A 22,963-nucleotide genomic window follows, 5' to 3' on the forward strand; every position below is an offset into this window, starting at 1 on the left:
CGCCTTGGGAGGCCTGACCATTGAAGGTGAAGATGGACAGCAGGTTAGCCAAGTATTAATGCTTACCTCGTTGACGCTCGAATAACCTTCTCGGGAGGGCATCAGCGGTCATCTTGTGTATTCTTGAGCACGACATGATGTTGTAATGATAGCCCCCTCAGGAGGGCACCCATGAGCAGCTCGTGGCCTTTCATTAATGTTATGTTTGTCGTCATGAGATAGTCTCAGGAAGGCACCCTTCATTTGTCCACGAATCCGAATTGTGCCTTTCTCAACAGTACTACGGTTGTGGAAAGAGTCCCGAGAAGACGCCCTGTATCATTCTAGTGAGGTCCTCGTCTCTAGCCCCTTACCTCTCACGTGGGGGCCCACGAGTTTCTCTTACGCATTCCACCAAAAGGAGGCATCACATCACCTACAGTAGTAGACTCCATGGCCCGAAAGCGATTGTCCAAGATATCTTGCACTTCAGCTTCGCGTTTTGTTTGTTCTTCTTCCTCTCTTGCAATACCTAGGCTCGATTCTTTCGTCTTTCCTGGCAAGCTTTGCTGTAACAGTCCTGCACTGCTCTCCTCGAAGCGCTTCCGAATTTCCGGATCACGTTCATAGACTTGAAAAACTTCGACGTCGTTTGGAGAATATATGGTCTTGACAACTTTGATCAGTATCTCAAGAATGCTCACTTCGAGAACAATAAGAATGAGCGTCATCCACCACAAGACATTCGTCCCGAAAGAGTGAACGAGGCCGCCGTTAACGTTGTAGAGCCGGTTGTCAGGGTCGTAGACTTCTGAGAGTATCAGATTCCATAACCACCACCCTCCAAGCGACAGGAAGATCGCAATCGCGGCCATGACGCTCTTGTTGTGCAGCTCGAAGAATTGAAGCTTGAGTGAGATCAATGTCACGCAGGCTGAGAAAGCCAAAGCTCCCATAGCAAAGAGCTGATTATCCCTCGTAAAAAGTGCCTCACCGTAGATACTAAACATGGTGAAATAGACGATCATCGCCTCCACGGCACCAAGCGAGGCCCACCAGAAGTATAGTGGTATGTTGAAACCTCGATTCTGCTGCCCGATTTTGTACAGTTCCGGTACAGCCAGGAGGGTAGATGGCGCTAGATCTTTCTCAAAGACGCCCATAAAGATCACAGGCAGACTCGTAAATAGGGTGTTAAACTGAGATGTTCGATTAGCTATATAACCGAAAGGAAAACACGGGATAACTGATGTTGGACAAAGCATGCACAAAGACAGAACTGAGGTGAGATCGAGGCAGAGGCGAAGGAGTGGGAAACTATGTCAGCACTTACCATGCTCAAGCTCCAAGGTTCATACAGACTGGTTCCAGTAAAGCCATTCCATCTTTGATAAGTCGCCTGAACAAGATAGAAAATCATCTCTTTCCAGAACGTGCCTAGGGTGTACTTGCATACTCTGATATAGTTCCAGCGACCATGAACGAGCAAAAGCTTAAGTAGGAACCGAAATTGACCGATCGAGTAGTCAGACATCCTCGCTGCTTGAAGGCCTTCCTTTCCAGCGATGCCTATGCCAAGATGTGCCTCGCGTAGCATGGCGACATCATTGGCACCGTCGCCGATGGCCAGCGTCACAGAGCCTTTCACTCTAGTTCTGATTGTTTTGACCAGGTCGGCCTTTTGCGCCGGAGACGCCCTGCAGCAAATAACCGAGTCGGCCATGATTACCAAGTCAGTGAACAATGTTTTGAGCGCAAAATCTGACGATATGGCTGTAAGTGTTTGTCCATCGACGACACAAACAGTGTGTGCCAGATGGCCTCTCTGCACATCAGATACGAATTGAGTCAGACAAGAAGCTAGATCTGATGCTTCTTGGTCTATGACCATAACTGTCGAATAATCCTATATGCTGTTAGCTCGGGACTTTGGTTTCGGCTGCCATATAGTTCGGGCGGCCTCCAGAATAGACAAATGGCGCACTTACCTTGATAAGCCGACATGAATGACCAATATTGATAGCAGTCTCCCGTTTGTCTCCAGTCAGCATCCATATCCTGATGCCCGCTCTCCGAAAACGTTCGATGGCATCAGGAACACCATCCTGTAACTTGTCCTCGATGGCTGTGGCGCCTGTCAGTTCAAGCTGTCGCTCGATACTCTCAGCCACTTGTTCAATCTTCAATTGGCGGTCAGTCAGACTCGTAGATGCAGCGTGATACAGCTCTTTCCATTCGCAGTATTCGTCTTCAGGTACAAATCTATGTCCATAAACCAAAGTTCGAAGACCTTCCGTTGCGAAGTCGTCGATGTGATTGAAGCATCGCTGAAACACATCATCGTCATTGAGGTTCTCAACAAGACTGTCTAGCTCATCGTCAGAGAACGAGCTTTGGGTGGGCGTACCCCGCGTAGCCTCATGTGCCGGGGCACTTTGAGATGGTCGAGGTGTGTAGTGAATGCCACTCTTTCGTGGCGGTGCAGCTTCTCCTTCCCTATCCTTCAACCACATATCGACACTGTCTCGTACAGAATGTCTTCGCCCCAGCGAAACACTACTTTGCCGACCAATTAGTGAAGGATGAATACCCCTCGAGAGCGACTTCCTGCTCATTTGAGTACTGCGACGTTGCACCGCAATTTGCGCTTCCAGGCTTTTCCTCGCATCAGTCCTTCGTCGCACATCCTCGACATACTTGGCGGCGAGGTCGGCTTTGGCCAGGAGTTGCCTAACCACAGTATCAGCACCTTTGCAGAAAAGGCAAATTCTATCATCTGGAAACCTAACCAGTATGGACATCCTCTTCCGTATACTGGAAAACTCAATCACATCTAGGACCTGGTAGGTTTCAGCAAGGGCGTCCTCCTCGTCTTCCTGTGCAAGTATTCTGACACTGATAGTGCCTGATTGACGATCCGTAACTATAAAGCCAAGGTCCTGCGCTGCAGTTACAAGAGCTACTTCATCTGGACTAGCTGCTTGATAAATGATTTCACCCTCTGTTGTCTTCTCCGGAATAGCTGTGTGGCACAACGCCAAAGCCAGGATAAAGAAGCGCGCTTTGCGAGCGAAAGGGCTCTGAGGGTGTTGCCAGATATGGCACAGCAGGTCATCAGTTTTGCCAGTCGATGTGTACTCTTCTTTCCTTAGGGATCGAGCTGCTAGATTTTGCTGGTGTGCACCCTGCTCTGACATCGAATCACCTTGATGAATTCCTTTCACATAACTCTTCTCCTTATCTTTGCTCGCTTTTTGACCTTTGAGATCTGCGGAAGCAGACTTGATATCCTTTCGAAGGTCATGATCATGCAACCAGGCAGTGCCGGCGATACTCATCTTTCTGAATTTCATTGAGTTGTTGGTCAAAGTACCTGTTTTATCTGAGAAAATATAGCTAACTTGACCAAGCTCTTCATTCAGGGTCGAAGTCTTTGGTTCCATAGGAATATCCGTTGTTGAGTCATACATGTCGGAATCGTTCATCATAAACATCTGGGCCACCTTGACAATTTCCAGGGAGACGTATAACGACAACGGCAACATAGTATTGAGCATTATGATAAATCCAACTAGTATGTGCGCAAAGGGCACGTCTGCCTCCTGTAGATACCAGCTCTTGTTTTCGGTGGTCCGCTTCCAGAATACATAGCCTATGGTGAGGATAATGGCAATGAAGAGCACTAAACTGGCAACAATGATGACGACTCTGTTCACTTTCGCCTGGAGGGTTGGAGCTTTGACACGAGGATTCTTGTTCGCATTCATCCTGATTTTGCATTCCTCGCCCGAGTATACGATCAAACCTATAGCTGATGGGGTGTTTCGAATGGTAGATCCGCGATACACCACCTCATTCGAGGTAAGCGGAAAGTTCTGGCCTGCTGCGGAGACTCGGCCGTCGAACTTGTAAAGGTCGAGATTAGGATCTTCCACGACAAAATCGGCCTCCAAGCGAACAATGGCATCCTCCCCGATACAATTTTGGGAAACTATTTCCAAAGGCTTTCTAGTTTTGAGGCTAGTTTCACCGTCTAAACTTTTGGTCTCAATGAGTGCTGTTCCTTCCGTTCCGGCTGTTTGCAACAGAACAATGTCTGCTGGCACTGGATCGTCACGTTTCAGCAAGACAACGTCGCCAACATTGAGATCTTGCCACTTGATCTTGGTCCAGGCAGAGGCGTGCGGCGATGACAACAGGTGTTTAGGTTCAGTGACGTCCAGGCGTCCTCCGGAAAGGTCGCTTTTTCTGGTCGAGGTATGAGAGGACGTATTCGAACTATCATCTTGGATGCCAGTCGTCTTTAAGTTGCTCCTGCAGGACTCGTTCAATACAAGAACCAGCCGCTCATTTTCCTCCTTGTCGAATTTGTTCCTGCGCACATCCTCATACCCCTCCTTAGCCATGGAAATGCCGACGAATATCAGCAACGGCAGCAAAGTAGTGAAAGAACCCGTGGTTGAAAGGCCCGGTATCAACTGCCTGTAAACACATTAGCTTTGAGGTGCTGTACCAATTTGAGCTACTTCCACCATCCGGAAAATGCTGATATAAGACGTTCGAGACCTACAAGATAGATATGATAAGAAAGTAGAAGTTAGCAAGCTTGCCAAATTGCGCAACTAGTTGCTTAGGAAAGAAATTCCAGATTGTGTATTTACAGGACCGAATCCTGTTGTTGATGTGCGGCTTGCCAGTCCGTTCGTCAGTCGGGCCGGCTTTGCTATGTGTATTGACCTGCACATGTCTGCCGTCCACCGTAGGGGGTAGTTGAATAGGGCCGAACTTGCCGCCCAACCATTCTTTTATAGCGTTGAACGCGATGTGCAAGCCAGCCGTGTGTTGTCCTTGTCTGGCCGGCCATCTCGAGCGGTCCCTCGTCTCAATGGTGGGGAGTACGCCCGTCCTGGGAGATGCCCCGGAGCCACGTCCGTCTCCATCTTCGATGGTTATGACGGCGGGACCCTTTGAACTTTTATCTTCCCTCGGGGGGTATTGCTGACTTGAAGAGGACGATGTTAGTTCCAGCACACTTCCGCGTTCGTCGTTCTGCTTCTGGATGTTATGGGCGAACAAGGCTCTTCTCAGCGAGTAGCCTCGATCTCGCGCTTGCAACGACACCCCCGATGGCTGAGCGACCACATTCTGCACTCTTGCTTTTCCTGCTAGCTGAGTCTGTACCTGTTGAGACGGCTGTGTTAGTCGTGCATTAGACTGTGATTCAAGATTCGAGTTCCTTGGAGATGCTTCACCACCGCCCTGTGTGAAGGCATTTCCTGCAGCAGCTCGAGACTGTGCATGATACGTCAGTTCATCAGGACGACCTGCATCAGCTGCCTCGGGGTCATTCTGATTGTTCCTGTTATCAGACATCACCCGAGAAGTATATTGTGCGGTTTGGTATGGTCGTGCTTCATTGCGCATCTAGCAGGAAACACCTTGTCATCTTCAAGTCGTGTAGACGTATACTGTAGGCTGCGTTGGGATGTTTCACACTATCGATGACCAAGGCATCGAAAGGCATGCTTTGCGAATCATCGCATAGAATATTCATCCGCATCGCGTTTGCTTGAAAGGCTTGGTATCGAGGCTGTGCCAAACATTCTCGAGTGACGTGCACCGACGTGGTCGAGACGTGCTGCAACTCCGAAAATTATCCGAGCAATGCGACATAGCGCGAACAGATGTTGCCTGAGTGCCTTGGGATTCTTTTCCCAAAATTCAGTGTCAAGCAGCAGCAGGCTCCGAATATGGCTTGACTGCAATATTGTGCTGCGGTCGCTCACCAGAATTCAGAGACAACTACGATGGCGACAGTATGCAGTATCAGTGGTGAGCTGCCTCAGCAACCTGTTGTATCGCGCAAAAGTGGTACGCTCATCCAGCCGTCGCGCTTCACGTCAAATAGCTAATACTCAAGCAGGAAATGTGTACGAGAAAAGACTGATAGAAGCATACATTTCTGAGAATGGTACAGAGCCAACGACGGGTGCGCCTCTAACCACCGAAGACCTACTCGATATACAAGGCGCCCACACTGTCCGCCCAAGACCGCCCGAGCTTACTTCTATACCAGCGCTGCTCGGCGCATTTCAACAAGAATGGGATGCCCTTGCCCTAGAGGTCTTCACACTTCAGCAAAATCTTGCTCAGACACGACAAGAACTTAGCACAGCTCTGTACCAGAACGATGCCGCCGTCCGAGTCATTGCGCGATTGACACAAGAACGGGATACAGCAAGAGAAGCGTTGAGAAACATTAATGTGGCAGGCCCGGCAGCACAGAGTACGAATGGAGATGCGATGCATGTGGACAGCCGTCCTCTGCCTGATGCAGTACAAGCCAGGATTGTCAGCACACAGCAAGAACTGATGAAGACCCGGCGCAAGCGACCAGTCCCAGCAGAATGGGCTACCCCTGACACAATATCACTTTTCAAGCCTGTCAGGACGGTCGAGACATCTTGTTCAGACCCTTCGTTTTTGTCAGTCAGAAAGTCCAAAAGTACAGCCATTATTGGTAGCAGGCACGGCGGAGCTTACACGATATCGCTAGCTGATGGCACGGTCAGCACAGTCGCCTCTAATGCTGATGCCATCACGGCAGGGACTTGGGTGGGCTCGCGCATCGCTATCGGTACCTCTTCAGGCAAAGTGAAGATCATCGAGAACGGCGATGAAGTTGCGTCTTTTGGTTCTCATACAGGCCAAGTCACTGGTTTGTCTCTGCATCCATCGGGTGAGATCCTGGCATCCGTCAGCTCAGACAAAACGTACGCAATATACGACTTGAAACAGAATCAATCAGTTACCCAAGTACAAGCTTCTTCAGGTAGGTGTGTCTTTCTAAAGTCCGAGTATATGCTAACCTATACAGAAATTACGTGCACCTCATTTCATCCAGATGGCCACTTGTTGGCGACAGGTGGCCGAAATGGACAATTGCAGATCTTCGAAGTCAATAGTGGCTCGGTTGGTGGTGTCTTCGAGCTTGGAGCTCCTGCTACAGCGATTTGCTTCTCGGAGAACGGAACCTGGGTGGCAACTGCCACGAAAGGCTCAACGGCTGCTAGCATATGGGATCTCCGGAAGACAGGTGCTGAAGGTCTAATTCACACACTGGAAGTCGGCCACGATATCACTTCCCTGGATTGGGATTACACCGCTCAATACCTTCTCATTGGTGGATCGGCTGGAATTACTGTCAAGCAATACACGAAGTCGACGAAGTTGTGGTCTGAACCATTCACGGCACCCTTGTCCTCTGTTGGCCTAGGCTGGGGAGATTCTGCTCAGAGCATAATAAGTGTTGATTCTCAAGGATTGACCACTGCACTTTCTAGCGCATAAGGACTGGGTCAAACAGTTGGGATGACTGTCGCATCGTGGGTAACTCCCACTAGTAATAGATAGTTTTCGCATTCAAGTTGTGCTCGGAACATCTCACGTGCAATTCGGTGGTTTTCTTGTAGTGCCTACGTGCATGACTCTGGTCCAGGTGACCCGGCTTCGGATATCGGTGCACAACATGGTTGCTTCGCTGTTCAATGAAGTCCTCTGTTCACGTCTTCAAGGCATTAATTAGCAGGGTCTTAAATCCATCGCTGACAAAGAGGAATGATCCACAGGCGAAAGTGTACTGTATCGAGTTTGACGACGGCAATTGCCACACGTGTCTCCTCGCTTCACTACTGGTCCGCATTCGAAGTTGGCAACTCAAGCGCCACTGTACCCGAACTTCGAACCTTACTACATGCAATTTACAACACTCTCTCCTCACATATGACGAAATGTACACCGACCACATGAGAACTGCTTCACATCCTTTGTAACCACAATCGCAAGAAACGAACGATCTCAGGAATCTGGAACACAGGACCATGCCGCTGAATGACCTTCAAGAGAGTGATAGGGCTGGTCCTGCTTCAAGAAAGGTACGTCAGATCCACAAGGCTACAATGTTCTGAGGAAGGGAAAGTAGACTGACTCTATCTCGTTGTAGCGTGCGTATGATCAGATTACAAGATCTCAAAGCCGAAGCACAACCCCTCCGCCTTCGAAGCGTCGCCGAACAACTCTTTCCGCATCACATACCGCAAGTCCACCCCAAGAGATGTCTAGCACACGGATTCAAGCTGCACAAAGATATGTTGGAGATGGGCTAGATTATAGAAGGCCGACTTCCTCAGCAATTGCACAGACGGAGCAGCACACCACGATCGATCTGACGCAGGACGACGATGAGGACGATAATCAGAATCCACCACCGAATTTGGGACAACGGTCGCCTTCCTTCGCTCCAAGCGACTTCAGTTTGTCCGTCCCTGCCACATCTCGGGCCACTAGCAGTCGACCACGAAGCAGATCGGCGCCTTCTAGGCAGAGTCGGTCTCGAGCGGCCAACCTACGTTCACGTTTGCCGGAAATAATAGACATGACTGGTGACGAAGACGAAACGGACGAAGAAGAAGACCACAACTCAGATGTGGAGTTTGTCAGTGAACGGCAGGCGCCTAGAAGACCAGTCCTGCCTGTACCCGACGAGATCGCTAGACGTCTACACTCCCCAGGAGCACCTAATCTACACAGAGCCAATGCTCAAACTTTTGCTGACTCGTTTCGACCCTTCACCAACTTTCTTGCTAACCGACGGCCAGCCTTCATGCCAGCACTGGGTGGGTTTGGCGGTACTGGATTTATAGATCATGTAGGCAGAATTATGGCTGGATTTCCGAGGAACCAAGTGCCGGAGCCATTGGACTTGGCAACATACGACGATATCGACGTGCTTGGAGACTATGACGATATCCAGCTAGATTATGCTGGAGCGGCGTTTATGATTGATGACCCTGGGGCTGATATTGGACCTGCCGACAATTACAAACCACCTGCAGCGGCAAGAAAAGGATTCACCAGAAATATCGAGGAGGATGGCGACGTGCTTGTATGCGTCGGTTGCGAGGATGAACTTGCCACAGGAGACGATGAAGACATCAAGGCCCAAGTATGGGTATCTAAGAAATGTGGTCACGTAAGTCTCATCTCTGGCGTTAACCTCAACATCTACTAACAATGTATCAGGTATATTGTGGTGGATGTGCTTCGCGGCGTGTTGCTTATAGAAAGGGCAACGATCGAGATCGCAGAAAAACTAAATACCGCAAATTAGATGAACTTAAGGAATGCTCGGTAGACGGCTGTCGCACTAGATTGACAGGGAAGACGGCCATGTTCCAGATCTATCTGTGAGCATTGATTGCAAGTAATAGCTCAACGGTTGACGAAATATTTTGGGAGGCAATCAGATCGATTCTTGATATCGTACCTTTTTCCAGCTCGGCAACGTGATGAAACAGGAAGGTTGTGATCTTTCAAGATACCCACGTAGTGAACAATACATTTCTGCTTGAATGAGCATACTCTCTCTACGACTCAACAGTATTTCCCCTGTGCTCTTGAAGTACGGTGGCCAGAACATATCTTTATTCCGTCAAGTTACTGCTTGCAAACCTGCACACCACTAAACCATCCGATTGTGCCTGTCCTGTTGACTGATTCTGTGCCTTGGTCCGACTTTCAACGCAACCTCTGATCCAAATTCTCCTGATAAAGTCGCGACGACTTCTTTGACGGAGAGTTTGAGACTAGTCTGTATTGGGATCGCGAAGCAATCGAGGACCTCAAGAGAGCAGAAGGAAGTGTTGGAGGTGGATATTGGTACAGCAGCAAACCCCTGGATTCGTTGTGCAGAAAATCTGTGATCGAATAGAGTACCTTTCGGTCAAGGCATGCATGGTTAACATGAATCAGTGGTCCTGTCGGAAAAGCTTGCCTCAGCCCAGCGCAAGCGTCACGTCTCTAGCTCGACCGAGGGCACCATCTCAACGATTTGCGTTCGTTTTGAGCATCGTTGTAATGTTGAGATTAGTCCACGAAAGATCCTATCCAACACCTCGCTGGGCTGATAGCAGGTCTTGTTTATTTTGGATATCTCTGGTCAACATCCAGGTAATGTATAACGCCTTCCACAGTATGCAACCCGTATCGTGCTGAACCATTGCGACAAATTTCAGAATCGATCTTCGAGTGACTCGCCGCAGACAAACGTCGATCGACGTGCCTGCACTATATCTGTGTAATACCTCCATGTAGTGCACTCCACATGCCTCTCACGTTCTCATTGCTTGACAGCACATTCCGTCCTCTGATCTTCTTATTCTTCGTCCCACTATTTTGCAATAGTAATTCGGCCTTCTGCACGATCTGCGCAGGCTCAAGATTGCGCACACACACCGCCTTGCTGTTGCCATTGATATAATAAGCCTTGAGGATTGGGTGCTTGTTCGGGCGAGGAGAGATGCGGAATTCAGTGGATGGGTAGCGTGAGGTCAGTGATAGGAGAGCTGAGGTCTTGTTCGGTTGCGTCGATGATGCGAGGAAGTTGTTCATGCCTCGAGATGAGCCTGCCCAGTCGCAGTAGTGGAAGTCTAGCCTTTTACATTGAAGAATGAATGCGCCGACACCGTTCTGTAGTTTGAGGTTAGTACATGGTTGGTAATTAATTGATGCATAATGCTTACGCGTGCCGTAGCAACGGTCTTGAGGGCTTCTACTGGCATCGCGCCCGGATTGAGAAGAGTGCAAAAGTTGATATGGAGGTGTAGACTCGTTCGCTGGTACAGGTCAGTATAGACTCGCAGGTATGGTTCAGCCTCGCGAGGCTGTGGGGGAGAGGAGGGCTCCTCTCGAATTGAGACGCCTGTGTTCAAGGACTATCATCACAATCTATTTCACTAAGATCGGTCTTTCAAGCGTCGAGATTCTATCGACGACGTCCATTCATTTGACTCTCCTCTATCTGCACAACTTCTTGCCCACGATATTTAACGCGCTGGACACATCTACACGCTACGGGAACGGCTCTGCACAACTATGACTGACAAACTCCCACCGAATTTGCTTGCCCTCTTCCAGCCTCGACCGCCTGTCAAATATATCCCTCCACAAGATGATGCACCTCAAGAGCGCGCCTCAAAGCCATCGCAAATAGGTGGGCTCGGTGCCTTGCTTGGACAGCTAGAACAGTACAAAGAGGAAGACCACTATGAACCCACAGAATCCTGGCTCCAGAAACGCGATCGCATACGCCATGAAAAGCGCCAAAAAGCGGCCGAAATGGCTGGCGACAAGTTTAAAGGCTACAATCCTGAGGAGGATCCAAAAGTCAAAGGTGACCCATTCAGAACGCTTTTTGTCGGCAGATTGAGCTACGATGTGAAAGAGAGCGATCTCGAAAGAGAATTTGGCAGGTTCGGCCCAATTGAGCGTATACGGATTGTGCGAGATGAGCATGCAGAGAAGCCGAAAAAGCCCAGTCGCGGTTATGCATTTGTGGTTTTCGAGAGGGAAAAAGATCTCAAAGGTAACGACTTCCCCTGTCTCTTCTTATCCCAATGACTTGCGTGAATGGTAAGCGCGTTCAGAACTGACATTGTATATCTAGCTGCGTACAAAGATGCAGAAGCACCAAGAATAAAGGACAGAAGATGTGTAGTCGATGTCGAACGAGGCAGATCTGTCCCTGGCTGGCGTCCAAGACGCTTCGGCGGAGGTCTTGGCGGAAGAGGATATACCAAGCAAGCTCCTGCCAAGCCTGTGTTTGGCGCTGGCCCTGGAGGCTACGGCGGAGAATTCCGAGGAGGCTTTCGTGGTGACCTTCGAGGTGGCCGCGGAGGCGGATTCCGAGGAGGTTTCAGAGGCGATCGAGGTGGCTTTGGTGGCGATCGCGGCGGACATGGTGGGGATAGAGGTGGGTATGGCGGAAGAGGTGGGATTGGATACCAAGGTGGTAGCGGCGGATTCGGTGGTCGTCCACCTGCTAATGCACCTAGTGGTCCTGGAGGTCGAGGCGGCTCTGGTGGTGGAGGATACGACGATCGAAGAAATGGCTACAGTGGCGGAGGTGGGTATGGTGGTGGCCGTGATCGAGGAGGTGACCGAGGTGGATCCGGAGGTGGCCGAGAACGCTACGATGACCGCGACAGATACGGAGGTGGTAGACGAGACGACGACTATGGCTCCCGGAAACGACAGCACGATGGCGACCAATACGACGATCCGAGGTCGAAACGACGATACTAGCCAGATAATGTCTGAGATTCACCACAACTTCTCGAATCACAGACAAGCATTCTTCGACTACTGTATTACGTACTTGTTGCACTCACACTCACATATGGTATGTTGGTGGGTATGAGTTCCTTCTCCATGTATCAGTTCTGTTCGATGTTTTCAACAAGGTAACCAAACATCAACGACAAGGTAATGGCTGCGGTATATCTCGCAGATGGCAGCTCGAGAGGCGTTGGTGACATTTCATCTATACTGCGCCCTTTTGCACAAACGGGAAGCACACTTGTTTCCTTGTTGCAGCACCAGTCATCCTCGTCGGGAGGTTTCACCACGTGGTCAATCCACACATTATGTGCTGCTAGTCAATGGCCAGCGAATGCGGTCACTCAAATGCTACCAATGATGTCTAATGAAGACATTCAAAGGTAGGTCTGTAGATTAGGTATCGTTTGTAAGACCAGGAAAGCAAGATGAAATGATTATATTATTCTTCGCGATCTGCTGAGCTGCCGAAATGCTGGTTGAGGTGGGAAAGGCATCTGCTTTGTGCATGTCTCGCCTTCGTTCAGACAACAGAGACTGACTGCCCATGTCTTGATTCAACTTCGGTACAGATGGAGCGACTCCTTGAGTTTTGACCTGTGAGCAGCGTGGTTAGAACCTCGCCACTCCCCAGTCTACCACTCGAGTATTGGATGTACATCGAGTTTCTACTAGCACCTTTTCCGCCCTCGAGGACAGCTCAATTTTGATCCTGCAATAACCGCGATGACCTTGCTGAAACCTTGAACATTTCTGTTTCAACGGCATAGGATATGGCTCAAAACCAGGCAATCGAAACGTAATGGCTCCCTCGGATTTTTACTTGCTATGGACCAGTAAAAATTTCTCGTCCAATGCCAGATGACGCAGAGCGCATGTCCGCCCTTTAACAATTTCTCGCTTGCTTATTCAATACAAAATTTTGTGGAAAAAATTTGCGGCTCCTTAGTGGTGGAGAGCACGTTGGCGTCACCTGTCATGCGTTTGATCGTTAAGAGAAGGTTCAGACGCCCTATTATTCATAGTAACAAAACGCATGGGTCAGAGGGCGTGTGTGCTTACCTTTAGCGGCATGACATGTAGAGCCTCGCGTTTGGATTGGTCGATCTGACATATTGATCGATTTTGCGTAGAAGGGCGTACATCAGAATTAGTTACAGTTCACGTAATTGCGCCCAGAGACATGCATTCAGGATGCCATGGTGAGGAAAAGATTCGAAGACTTTTCGCTAAATGAAAGATATATAAGCGATGGCCCGCTTCAGCGACTTGGGTATTGTACCGTCCGCACAGCAAGTAACAAACACATAAGCAATACCTCAAAGACTAAGAATACATCCAATCAAAGTCTCCATCTCTACAATTCCAATACCAATCATCAACAACACAATGGATGCAACAACATACGCAAATACCAGCATGGACAAGAGCCAGCGAAGCTCGGTTTCCTCTGCCCACTCCATTGCAGAGCAACAGCCAGCAGTATACAAGAAGAGCAAATGGCAGCGCTTTCTCGATGAGCTGAAGCCAGTTGAGCAGCCAATGGAACCGATCAGCATATTCGCTCCCCTTGCGCCAAAGAAGAAGAGCGTCTCGTCTCAAACATCATCTCGACGACCAAGCTCATACGAGAGGTTCAAGACTATTATTGGTGGAGAGAAAGTTTACATCTAAGCCAGAGAAGCATGAAGGATAGAGGTTGGAATACAGCATCAGGAACGCAGCGAACTGGAGTTTAGGACATGAGGATATGGTTCGGATGTAATAATGGATGATACCCTTTGCAGGCAGTATACGGGCTCAATCCAGAGACTGTCATATAGAGTTAATAATAGATATGCCTTGACTTTTACAAACCCAGATTTTTACCAAGCAAATAGCGAGAAGTTGATATGAAGCCAATGCACGGGACGAGTAGCAACACTGTCTGCCGCACATCACGAGGGCTCTTCTCAGAAGTGCCTGCTGACACCGAGTGAGTGAAGCTTTGCACACCACCTTCGTCCAGCCTCGAAGTTTGTACTAATGCAGAAGGTCGAACATCATGCCGGGTGTCTCGATTGAAGTCTGTTGTGGACCGGCACATATTCAGCTCCCAAAGATGACGTTGAAAGCATGTGAAAATCGAGCGCATCAGGATAGATTGAATCGGAGGCCAGGGAGGATACCTGGCTGCCTTCTGAAAATAGCATCTCAATACTCAAGTAGGATCCTCGTCTATTGTTTGTGAGGCCAGGTGTTGTGCTCGAATAGCCATAAGACGTTTCTTATACTTGGATGAGCAGTATCGTCTACTCGAGTCATGAAAAGGATAGTGGTAAACGAGACGTCTCGCAGTCCAGGCCTGCATCAGCGTGGAGATGCCTAGCCAGTAAACAGCTTAGCACCAATAAAGGAGCTCTATCTTCCAAACCGAAACCAAGAACTTTCCCTAAAAACTGTGCCACAATTGCCAGGCCTCATGCTCGCTGCTCTTTCTGGGTTACGCCATTCGTCGCTCTTGCGAGAGTTCTGGTAGCGTAGACTCACAAGCCACTACTTGCCTGCAATCCTCGACATCGAGTCCATCGCGGCTACTCCGCTTGCTGTGACACGTCTTTGAACTTCATCCGCATCCACAACCGCCTGCTCGATAACATTACAAACACAACTCGAGGATACATGTACACCGTTTGGCCATCCAGCATATTCGCTACTGCATACTACAGAAGCTCTCGGCATTCAAGCTGCTGCTGCTAGCCGAGTGTCTGTTTCGGCTCTGATACCGCTCAAAACCCCATTGTCTGACCCGACAAACGATCCTTCCATTTTCTGGATACGTCCTTCGGGACTGTCCTAAGGATGGGCAACGTATTATCCTCCTGCTGCAAGGGTAAGAATCCTTCCGATCGATCCTTTCGTCGTTACTAAATCGTTGAAGGGCGACAGAAGGATGGGCTGTATGAGCCTGCGCTGGCAGACAGTGAGCGTGAAGCTGTCGCTGAACTGCTAGCCTACCTCGAGAATGTATATCTACACAACCCCTTAGTCTGAACACAAGAGCTAATGTAGATTTAGCGAGCTGAAACAGACTTCTTCTCTGGCGAACCTCTTCGAGCCTTGAGCACGCTTGTCTATTCGGACAATGTCGATTTACAAAGAAGTGCTAGCCTGACATTTGCTGAGATCACCGAACGAGGTGAGTGAGACTACTTGAATAGGAGAGTGTTGGCTGAACCGAAGCTAGATGTCCGAGAAGTCGATAGAGATACTCTAGAACCTATCCTATTCCTCCTCCAAAATTCAGACATCGAAGTACAAAGGGCCGCGAGTGCAGCCCTAGGCAATCTTGCTGTTAACAGTATGTACACCATAGCATGACTGTATCTTCGACTGATCCGTTCTAGCTGAAAATAAAGTCAACATCGTCAGGCTCGGTGGTCTGCCCCCACTGATAAGACAAATGATGTCGCCCAACGTCGAAGTCCAGTGCAACGCTGTTGGGTGCATAACTAACCTGGCAACACATGAAGACAACAAAGCAAGGATAGCAAGATCTGGAGCACTTGGGCCACTGACGAGGTTGGCAAAATCGAAAGATATGAGGGTACAGCGAAATGCCACAGGTGCTCTGCTGAACATGACACATTCAGGTATGCTTGACGAATCTTTTCGCACAGAAGCTGACTATAGAACAGACGACAATAGACAGCAACTCGTTAACGCCGGCGCTATTCCCGTGCTGGTTCAGCTACTTTCATCCCCAGACATGGATGTGCAGTACTATTGCACAACCGCACTCAGCAACATTGCGGTTGATGCGTCTAATCGCAAAAAGCTTGCCCAGACGGAATCAAAACTAGTGCAATCACTCGTTCAGTTGATGGACAGTGGTACGCCGAAGGTCCAATGCCAAGCTGCTTTGGCTCTACGAAATCTTGCTTCCGACGAAAAATACCAGCTTGAGATCGTCCGTGCTCGAGGCTTGCCACCACTACTGAGACTTTTACAATCTTCGTACCTTCCACTGATTCTGTCTGCAGTCGCTTGTATACGAAACATCTCAATTCATCCGCTCAACGAATCGCCAATTATCGATGCAGGCTTTCTTAAGCCATTAGTCGACCTGCTTGGATCAACAGACAATGAAGAGATCCAGTGTCATGCCATCTCGACGCTCAGAAATCTGGCTGCAAGCTCTGATCGAAATAAACAACTTGTGCTTGAAGCAGGTGCCGTACAAAAATGCAAAGAACTTGTTCTCGAAGTTCCACTCAGTGTTCAGTCAGAAATGACAGCAGCAATAGCAGTGCTCGCCTTGAGTGATGAGCTAAAGAGCCAGCTGCTGCAATTGGGTGTCTTCGAGGTTCTGATACCCCTGACAGATTCTGAAAGTATCGAAGTGCAAGGAAATAGCGCTGCAGCTCTAGGAAACCTTTCATCCAAAGTAGGCGATTATTCAATCTTCGTACGAGACTGGACCGAGCCAAACGGAGGCATACATGGCTATCTCAAACGGTTCCTTGCGAGCGGAGATCCTACATTCCAACACATCGCCATTTGGACGCTGTTACAGTTATTGGAGTCAGAAGACAAGAAGCTAGTTAATCTAGTGGCCAAGTCTGAGGACATTATACAGATGGTAAAGACTATTGCGGAAAAACACGTCGAATCAGATGACGAAGATAATGAAGAGGGCGAGGGGGAAGTTATTGCCTTGGCCCAGAAATCTCTCGAATTGCTCGGCAAGGGACCTAATAAAACGGTGGAAGGTTGAAGTCTGAAAGTTGCGTTTGCTTGTTGAACACGATTTGCTTTGGGGGGGACAATGGACACGCTATACCCATGGGATGGATATCACGGATATTTCTGCTTTGGTGCTGGACTTGTGGCGGAACGACCAACCATGTCAAATCATAGCGAGGGCGTTATGGGCTACTCAACTTCCTCAACATGTGGGCAGGTTTGAGGTATACCTCAAGTCTTCGCCTTGCATACAACGGAGGATCGAGGTTCGACTGATTTATTGATTGCTTTTGGGTTAGGCCTCGAAGACGTTGTCTGATCAATTGTTAGACTTTGAGCACAAGATAGTTATCTTCTGGGCTTGCATCACTTCTGCTGCTTGACAAGGGCAGTATCGGTATAAATAATGCTTCATGAATCTAATGCTTTTGGCCGAATGTATTTGCGTATCAGGAATTTTCAGCAGGTGTGCCCGATACCTCTCTCATTGTACTAAGGGAAGTATATCCACCCCGGTCTTTCAGAGCGGTCGTCGATCCGGCAGCTCTTCCATACCATATGGCCGCTCACAACGCACAGATTGCGGCCGCTCCTCAGAACTCGCGTGAAGGAGACGCTTGCGCTGATTTGAAGTTCATCTTCCGCTTTCCATTGCACCCGGGTGTATGTTGAAATTCTTCGCACACCATGCCCTGCTTCAACCATTCCTCGCTGAATAAAACTTATCGAAGGTCAAATCTGCGCCATTGTGGAGAGTTTATCGGTGCTACAGCGTTCGTTAGCCTTGCTTCTAAACGCATGTTTACCTGGCCACAATCTTCTGTTGCGAATGGTCCTGATGGGGGCATATGATCGTACCTTGATGAAACCGATATCCTGGCTCTTCTCCCGGAAACACTGTCTGCAGATGTTCAGGCCGTATTTGCGGATGAGACCGGCTTGATGAGCGCAAACTCGGCTGGAGGAGTATACGTTAGCTGGTGTTCTTCCTTGACTCTTTCTTTCAGTGCTCGTGGTATGTTGTATTGCTGCTGACGCATATTGCTGGTTCTTTCCTGGTCGATTCAAAGAGCGTGGCACCTCCTTGGTTTCTTGGCCACCTTTCGAGAACAGGAATGAATTGACCTACCACTCTCGAGAACCCTTGCCATAGTTTCGTGGTCTGGAATACCAGACAGTATCGTGGGCCATGTTTGCGGTTGTGGATGTTCGTGCGAGTGACTGGTTTACAATTAGGTTATTTGTTCTTTCTGGTATCAGTTGCGTCCTGCTAACCTATGAGATCGCTTGTATTGAAGAAGGACTTTGTGCAATGGTAATCTGACAAGGTTGTGATTGATACGGCCAATTTCCTCGAAAGCGCATGCCAAGCGATTTTCGCTGTGGGCTGACCTCGTGTAAGGCTGTAAGGCCTCGATAGGTCAAAATACACGCCAGGCATCTATTAGTTCGAACGAGTTGCCTGGCGAATCTGCCTCACGAAAGTACATCTGCCACTGTCTGCGATCGCAGCCAAAATGATTCCAGCAATACACTGCCAGTGATTCATGGTGTAGCATCCTTGATCCTGTTGTGCTAACCGATGCACAATGCTTCTCTACCTTGATAGCAGGTACCTGGTGGGACACTCAATACATGTGACTACAAGCACGACCAGGAGCCACACGTTCACGCTTGATCAGTTTCAACATGTTGTATCGTCGGTCGATCCACACGGCCAACAGGACATGTTTTGCAGGCGCATCTATGATTCGTATTCCCACGAGCACTACGATCCAATGGAAGTGTCTCTCTCGCTCCTTCTCGATCACCTTACCACCCTTGGCCAGTCGCAGCTCAAGGCGTTGGCTGCAGAAGGACACCGCGTCGCAGCGCAAGGCGCGCACGACCCACTGGAAGAACATGATTAAAGCCTCTTCTTCTGACGGCAAGTTTACAAGACCTCATTTCTCACTGCGAAATTGGGTAGTCATCGAGGCCAAAGAGCTTGACTATTCGTTCCAGCAGCTTGATTTGCTTTCTCAGTTCTTGTTCGCAAGATATCTGACAGATGACTATTCGCCTGTTCCAATGGCCGAACTGTTGCAGCATGGCAGTACGTCCTTTCCATGACATGACACTGACACCAAGCGACGATGATCAGAATAATGACTTGAATAGGTGACCACAGTCAACTTCTAACAGAGAGCGAGAACAAAATGCCCGTTAGATTTCAAAAGATGGGAAGAAGAGGGGTCTATCTAAGTGATATTGCCGATTTGAGTCGAGAAACCCTACCCGATGCTGTTGCTCTCCTCGGCAGACACGCACTTGGATCCGCTATCGAGAAGGACAGCGAATGGAGGGCGAGTTTTGTTGGTCAGGGACTCTGGCTTCTCGAAACTTCAGCCATCCTTGGCAGCTCTGATGGCGCAGCCGCATTCACCACGGCTTTGTCAGATGAGTTTATCGATGCAGTCAAACATGCCAGGCGCTTGTCGGTATCCGACACTGTGGCCAGAGCGCTCATTGTCCAAACAGTCGAGACGGCAATCGAGACAGGCACGGTATGCTCATGGCCAGAACTGGCCGCTTATTTGCAAATTGAGTATTCTCCCAATAGGCTTGCTAGAAAGACGGCTGAGCAGCTCCAGGGGTCCATTTCAATACTGAAGAGATGCATTAGGCTCGATTGGGGAATTCGACGTCAGAGGTTGTACTGGGACTACTTCATGGCAAATAACCAAGGTCCCTTCGAACATTTACTAAAGATAGTGAAATACTGCTTGCTTAATAGCTCCTGGATACTTGCGCGAAGAGAGCCAGACGAGTTTCCACTCCTCCAACACGAAGCTCTGATGGAGCTGCGAGATGAAGCGGTACTAGGAGCAGTCTTGAACGATGATCCCGAAGCTTGTTTTGTCTATGCCATGCAAAATGCTGACTTCGGCACTCGAGACTGGCTGCAGCTAATGCGCAAAGCTGGTAGCGTTCAGGAGCACCCTTATCGTGGTCATGCTCAGTCGACGGGAAATCCGACTGCTTGCTGGTTGCTCGCGCTTTATTATTGGCAGAAAAACGGTTTAATCTCTGCCACAACAACGAAAAGATCGCTTTTGGACAACTCGCCCGTGACCTTGCCAAGGTTCCAACCTCTTGTTAACGGACTGCAGGCTCTCTTTCGTGCGGCACGAGAACGTGTAAGCCATATTTCTAAGATCATCAACGAGTCCTTGAGCGACCCCAGGAACAAGGATGCCTTGGACACTTCAGAGGAATTCGAGGAAACACTCGGGTTCTCATGGGCTAAATTAGCCCTCAAGACTTATCTGGAACCCGATTCTGCGCAAATTTTCGCTGGTGCTAACCTCGACAAGAAGTACATATCGTGTGCTGTCACATACATTGCCATGCTGAAGAGGAGTGGAAATCTAGAAGCTGCTAAAGCAGAATTTTTGGAACATGACAAACTGGGCAGGGAGTCGAAGTTGCTGCTAGATAAGAACGAGAAAGACAAACAGGGTAGAAGGCCCAACACTTTAAACCAATACAGGGAGTACGGCATGATGGTCTTGGGAGACTTGAAGAGTACATTCGACACTGACGAAGATTTACTTGCGTCAACTGCGACGAACAACGTCGAAGAGGTAACTAAGATGGTGGGAAAATGGCCCGAGATGAGATGGTATCTGATGAAATCAACGATTTCGGAGGAGGTCAGATGAATCAATCATGGTCATCCTCGTGGTCCTCATCTCCGGTATTGTCACGCTCGTCGTGGTCTTCGTCCTCAACATCCTCGTCAAAACTCGGTCGATGTCTGCGACGTTGGCCTTCCCGCAAGCCTTTCTTCAACTTTAGTGGGAATCCGGCTCCTCGATCGAGAAGACCCTTCACCAACTTCGTGCTTGGACGTACCTGATCAAAGTCCTTAGCATTGACGACATCAAAGATGTCGGAGATGACAGTGGAAATTGTTGGCACAGCACTATTCTGGACCAGCACCGACGGCTCCATCTTCATCAGCCGAAACTCCAGGCGATATTGCCCTGCCTTTCGCACTGACAGGTCTGCGAAGATGAAGAATGCTCCTGGCAGTTTCTTGTGAGCGTCTTGGCCTTTTCCGGAACTCTTCGAAGTCGCTGATGCTCTTTGTATAAACCTCATTGTCGGGCTCGGCGGTGGTGAGGGCTTCGTCGTTGGATGCTTAGGTGCGTTTTCTGGATCAGGGTCATCTGAGCAATATAAAGGGCTGCTCACCATTGTTCCCAGCAATGAACGAGTCACATTTTCCTCTTTGCTACTGTGGGCGAACGATTTTATGGACGATGTGTCTGAGCCGGACGGCTCAACAGGTATCAGTTTGGCATGAACGACCCAGTCACGACCCTTGAGGTACCGACCATCTTCTTCGAGATCGAAATCTTTGATCAACAGCTGCAGGATAGGAGGAGGATCAATTGTCCTAACACAATGTCAATATACGCAAGACATCTAGAACGATATCTGACAAACCTGCGATCTTTGCCATCAGGACCTGCACGTGCTGCTCGCGGTTGTTGGCGCAGATACAGGACGAATCTCTCTTTGGGCAAAGTGCTTGGTGGGGCAGCAAGAAGTGGTGCGCTTGTCGTTAAAGGTAGCAGAGTTGAGGGCATGCTAATACTCTCAGTTCTAGTCTTGCTTAGTGGTTGTGTGGTGGGATATCGTATCGACGGATTAGAGTTCTGATTCAACCTAACTTTGTTTTAGTTTCTGACCATTAGGATAGATTGATTATCTACCTTGTCTCAACTTGGTCAATGTGTCGCTTGACTCCGTGTATAGGATGTGGTCCTCTCTCGACGCCTTTTTCCAGGCCATATAATCTGGGCAGGTGTCTAGAAGACCTCCTTTGGGGTGGTACTTGTGCTGGAAGGGAATGGTTGGTAGAGTAGCCAGCTTGCGACCAGGACGTGCTCGTGCTTACCGATGAGCTCGGCGGAGGAGGACCAGTATGTGGATGACTTGAGCTTGGTATGTGCAAAGGCTGCGGGAAGGTCTGAAACAATGGTGGAAGCGTATTCCTCAGTGTAGAAGAAGGTAATGGCAGAGGTAATATTGGGGCGGGTCGTGTAGCTGGTATGGCTGCCATGTGGTCTCGAGATGTCGGAGCTCCACGCGGGAAGTCTCGATCCGCAACTCTGGAGGCTTTCCGCTTCTTGGGTTCTGGATCCAAGAAGGTTGGATTCATACCCAAACGAGACGCAGGCTATCGACGGTCGAGTGCCTGCGTTCATAGACTGTCAAATAGGGATCCGTCACAAATGTCTGGACCTCTGCATGGCTGGTAGTGGGAATCCTGGTAACACCTCGGAGAATAATTTGCACCTTTTGCGTCTCGAGGATGAGAGTAATTGTCGAAGTTGTTGGCGATGTTCATAGTTGGCCGAGACCTATCACGCCTATGTGTCTACCTCAACAGAACGCCCTTGGTAGCCAACGAATGCAGTAGTTGTGCGAAGTCCACACTGGAGAGCTATCGTCCCTGAGCTATACTTGTTATAATTTCGAAGCCACGCCAGAGGTAGGCAGCGTCGTAGCAATTGAAACGAATGTCGGCTCGCTACACAAGACGCTAAACATGCAAACTTGAGTAACAATGTAGTTTAGGCTACGCATGAGTAAGTGATACTGTGTCGATTGACAGATTTCGTGGTGCTTAAGAAAGCCGAATTACGAGATCGAGGTCAGTAACCCACGATCGCCGTTTTGACATGAGTCCAGGTCAGTTCTCAAGGATTGTTCGTCTCCAGCTGTGACACCAGGTTTGCTGTAGATAACCAGCATCTGGGTACATCCAGCTAGCTGCAGGGCTCTAGATTGAGTCAGTTGTGTGGATTCGCTATCATCTCGGTTTCGAGTAGAGGTAATGCTTGACAGACGGGTGTGTACACGGCGTAAGAAGAAGGCAGCCGGGTACGAATGTCTACCAGAGTGGTTGCTGATCGAGGCACGCCAGGTCCTGTCTGTGAGACAAGCACTGTGGCGAGAAGGATGTCTGGAGCTCAGGCTTGAGGATGCGCAGATCAACCTAACCAAAAGGAGTCTCAACGGTCGTGGCTGG

The 22,963-nt window shown here is 49.2% G+C and overlaps 8 protein-coding genes across 8 annotated transcripts; 5 read left to right on the forward strand and 3 right to left on the reverse strand.

The window, feature by feature from the left end:
• Positions 1 to 356: 356 nt before the first annotated feature.
• Positions 357 to 5,403, reverse strand: DNF3 (drs2 neo1 protein; the record flags this gene model as incomplete). Its single annotated transcript, XM_064896929.1, has 4 exons — positions 357 to 1,178; positions 1,313 to 1,885; positions 1,968 to 4,461; positions 4,550 to 5,403. The coding sequence occupies 4 exons, from the start codon at positions 5,401 to 5,403 to the stop codon at positions 357 to 359; spliced, it is 4,743 nt and encodes a 1,580-aa protein (XP_064755879.1).
• A 383-nt stretch (positions 5,404 to 5,786) lies between these two features.
• On the forward strand, positions 5,787 to 7,329 carry LTR64_002560 (uncharacterized protein; the record flags this gene model as incomplete). The annotated part of the gene is made up of 3 exons (XM_064896930.1): positions 5,787 to 5,850; positions 5,903 to 6,811; positions 6,884 to 7,329. 3 exons carry the CDS (start codon positions 5,787 to 5,789, stop codon positions 7,327 to 7,329), a joined length of 1,419 nt encoding a protein of 472 aa, XP_064755880.1.
• A 763-nt stretch (positions 7,330 to 8,092) lies between these two features.
• On the forward strand, positions 8,093 to 9,228 carry LTR64_002561 (uncharacterized protein; the record flags this gene model as incomplete). The annotated part of the gene is made up of 2 exons (XM_064896931.1): positions 8,093 to 9,010; positions 9,061 to 9,228. 2 exons carry the CDS (start codon positions 8,093 to 8,095, stop codon positions 9,226 to 9,228), a joined length of 1,086 nt encoding a protein of 361 aa, XP_064755881.1.
• Positions 9,229 to 10,104: 876 nt separating this feature from the next.
• On the reverse strand, positions 10,105 to 10,598 carry MRPL51 (39S ribosomal protein L51, mitochondrial; the record flags this gene model as incomplete). The annotated part of the gene is made up of 2 exons (XM_064896932.1): positions 10,105 to 10,506; positions 10,560 to 10,598. The coding sequence occupies 2 exons, from the start codon at positions 10,596 to 10,598 to the stop codon at positions 10,105 to 10,107; spliced, it is 441 nt and encodes a 146-aa protein (XP_064755882.1).
• A 313-nt stretch (positions 10,599 to 10,911) lies between these two features.
• On the forward strand, positions 10,912 to 12,120 carry LTR64_002563 (uncharacterized protein; the record flags this gene model as incomplete). The annotated part of the gene is made up of 2 exons (XM_064896933.1): positions 10,912 to 11,401; positions 11,483 to 12,120. The coding sequence occupies 2 exons, from the start codon at positions 10,912 to 10,914 to the stop codon at positions 12,118 to 12,120; spliced, it is 1,128 nt and encodes a 375-aa protein (XP_064755883.1).
• Positions 12,121 to 14,994: 2,874 nt separating this feature from the next.
• Positions 14,995 to 16,909, forward strand: VAC8 (Vacuolar protein 8; the record flags this gene model as incomplete). The annotated part of the gene is made up of 6 exons (XM_064896934.1): positions 14,995 to 15,025; positions 15,074 to 15,159; positions 15,211 to 15,331; positions 15,380 to 15,493; positions 15,540 to 15,785; positions 15,831 to 16,909. The coding sequence occupies 6 exons, from the start codon at positions 14,995 to 14,997 to the stop codon at positions 16,907 to 16,909; spliced, it is 1,677 nt and encodes a 558-aa protein (XP_064755884.1).
• Positions 16,910 to 18,780: 1,871 nt separating this feature from the next.
• LTR64_002565 (uncharacterized protein) lies at positions 18,781 to 20,582 on the forward strand (the record flags this gene model as incomplete). The annotated part of the gene is made up of 2 exons (XM_064896935.1): positions 18,781 to 18,973; positions 19,039 to 20,582. The coding sequence occupies 2 exons, from the start codon at positions 18,781 to 18,783 to the stop codon at positions 20,580 to 20,582; spliced, it is 1,737 nt and encodes a 578-aa protein (XP_064755885.1).
• A 1-nt stretch (position 20,583) lies between these two features.
• Positions 20,584 to 21,515, reverse strand: LTR64_002566 (uncharacterized protein; the record flags this gene model as incomplete). Its single annotated transcript, XM_064896936.1, has 2 exons — positions 20,584 to 21,322; positions 21,373 to 21,515. The coding sequence occupies 2 exons, from the start codon at positions 21,513 to 21,515 to the stop codon at positions 20,584 to 20,586; spliced, it is 882 nt and encodes a 293-aa protein (XP_064755886.1).
• Positions 21,516 to 22,963: the final 1,448 nt, after the last annotated feature.

This window comes from Lithohypha guttulata, assembly GCF_036872675.1.
Source record: "Lithohypha guttulata strain CCFEE 5908 chromosome Unknown scaffold_2, whole genome shotgun sequence".
Lineage (NCBI taxonomy): Eukaryota > Fungi > Ascomycota > Eurotiomycetes > Chaetothyriales > Trichomeriaceae > Lithohypha > Lithohypha guttulata.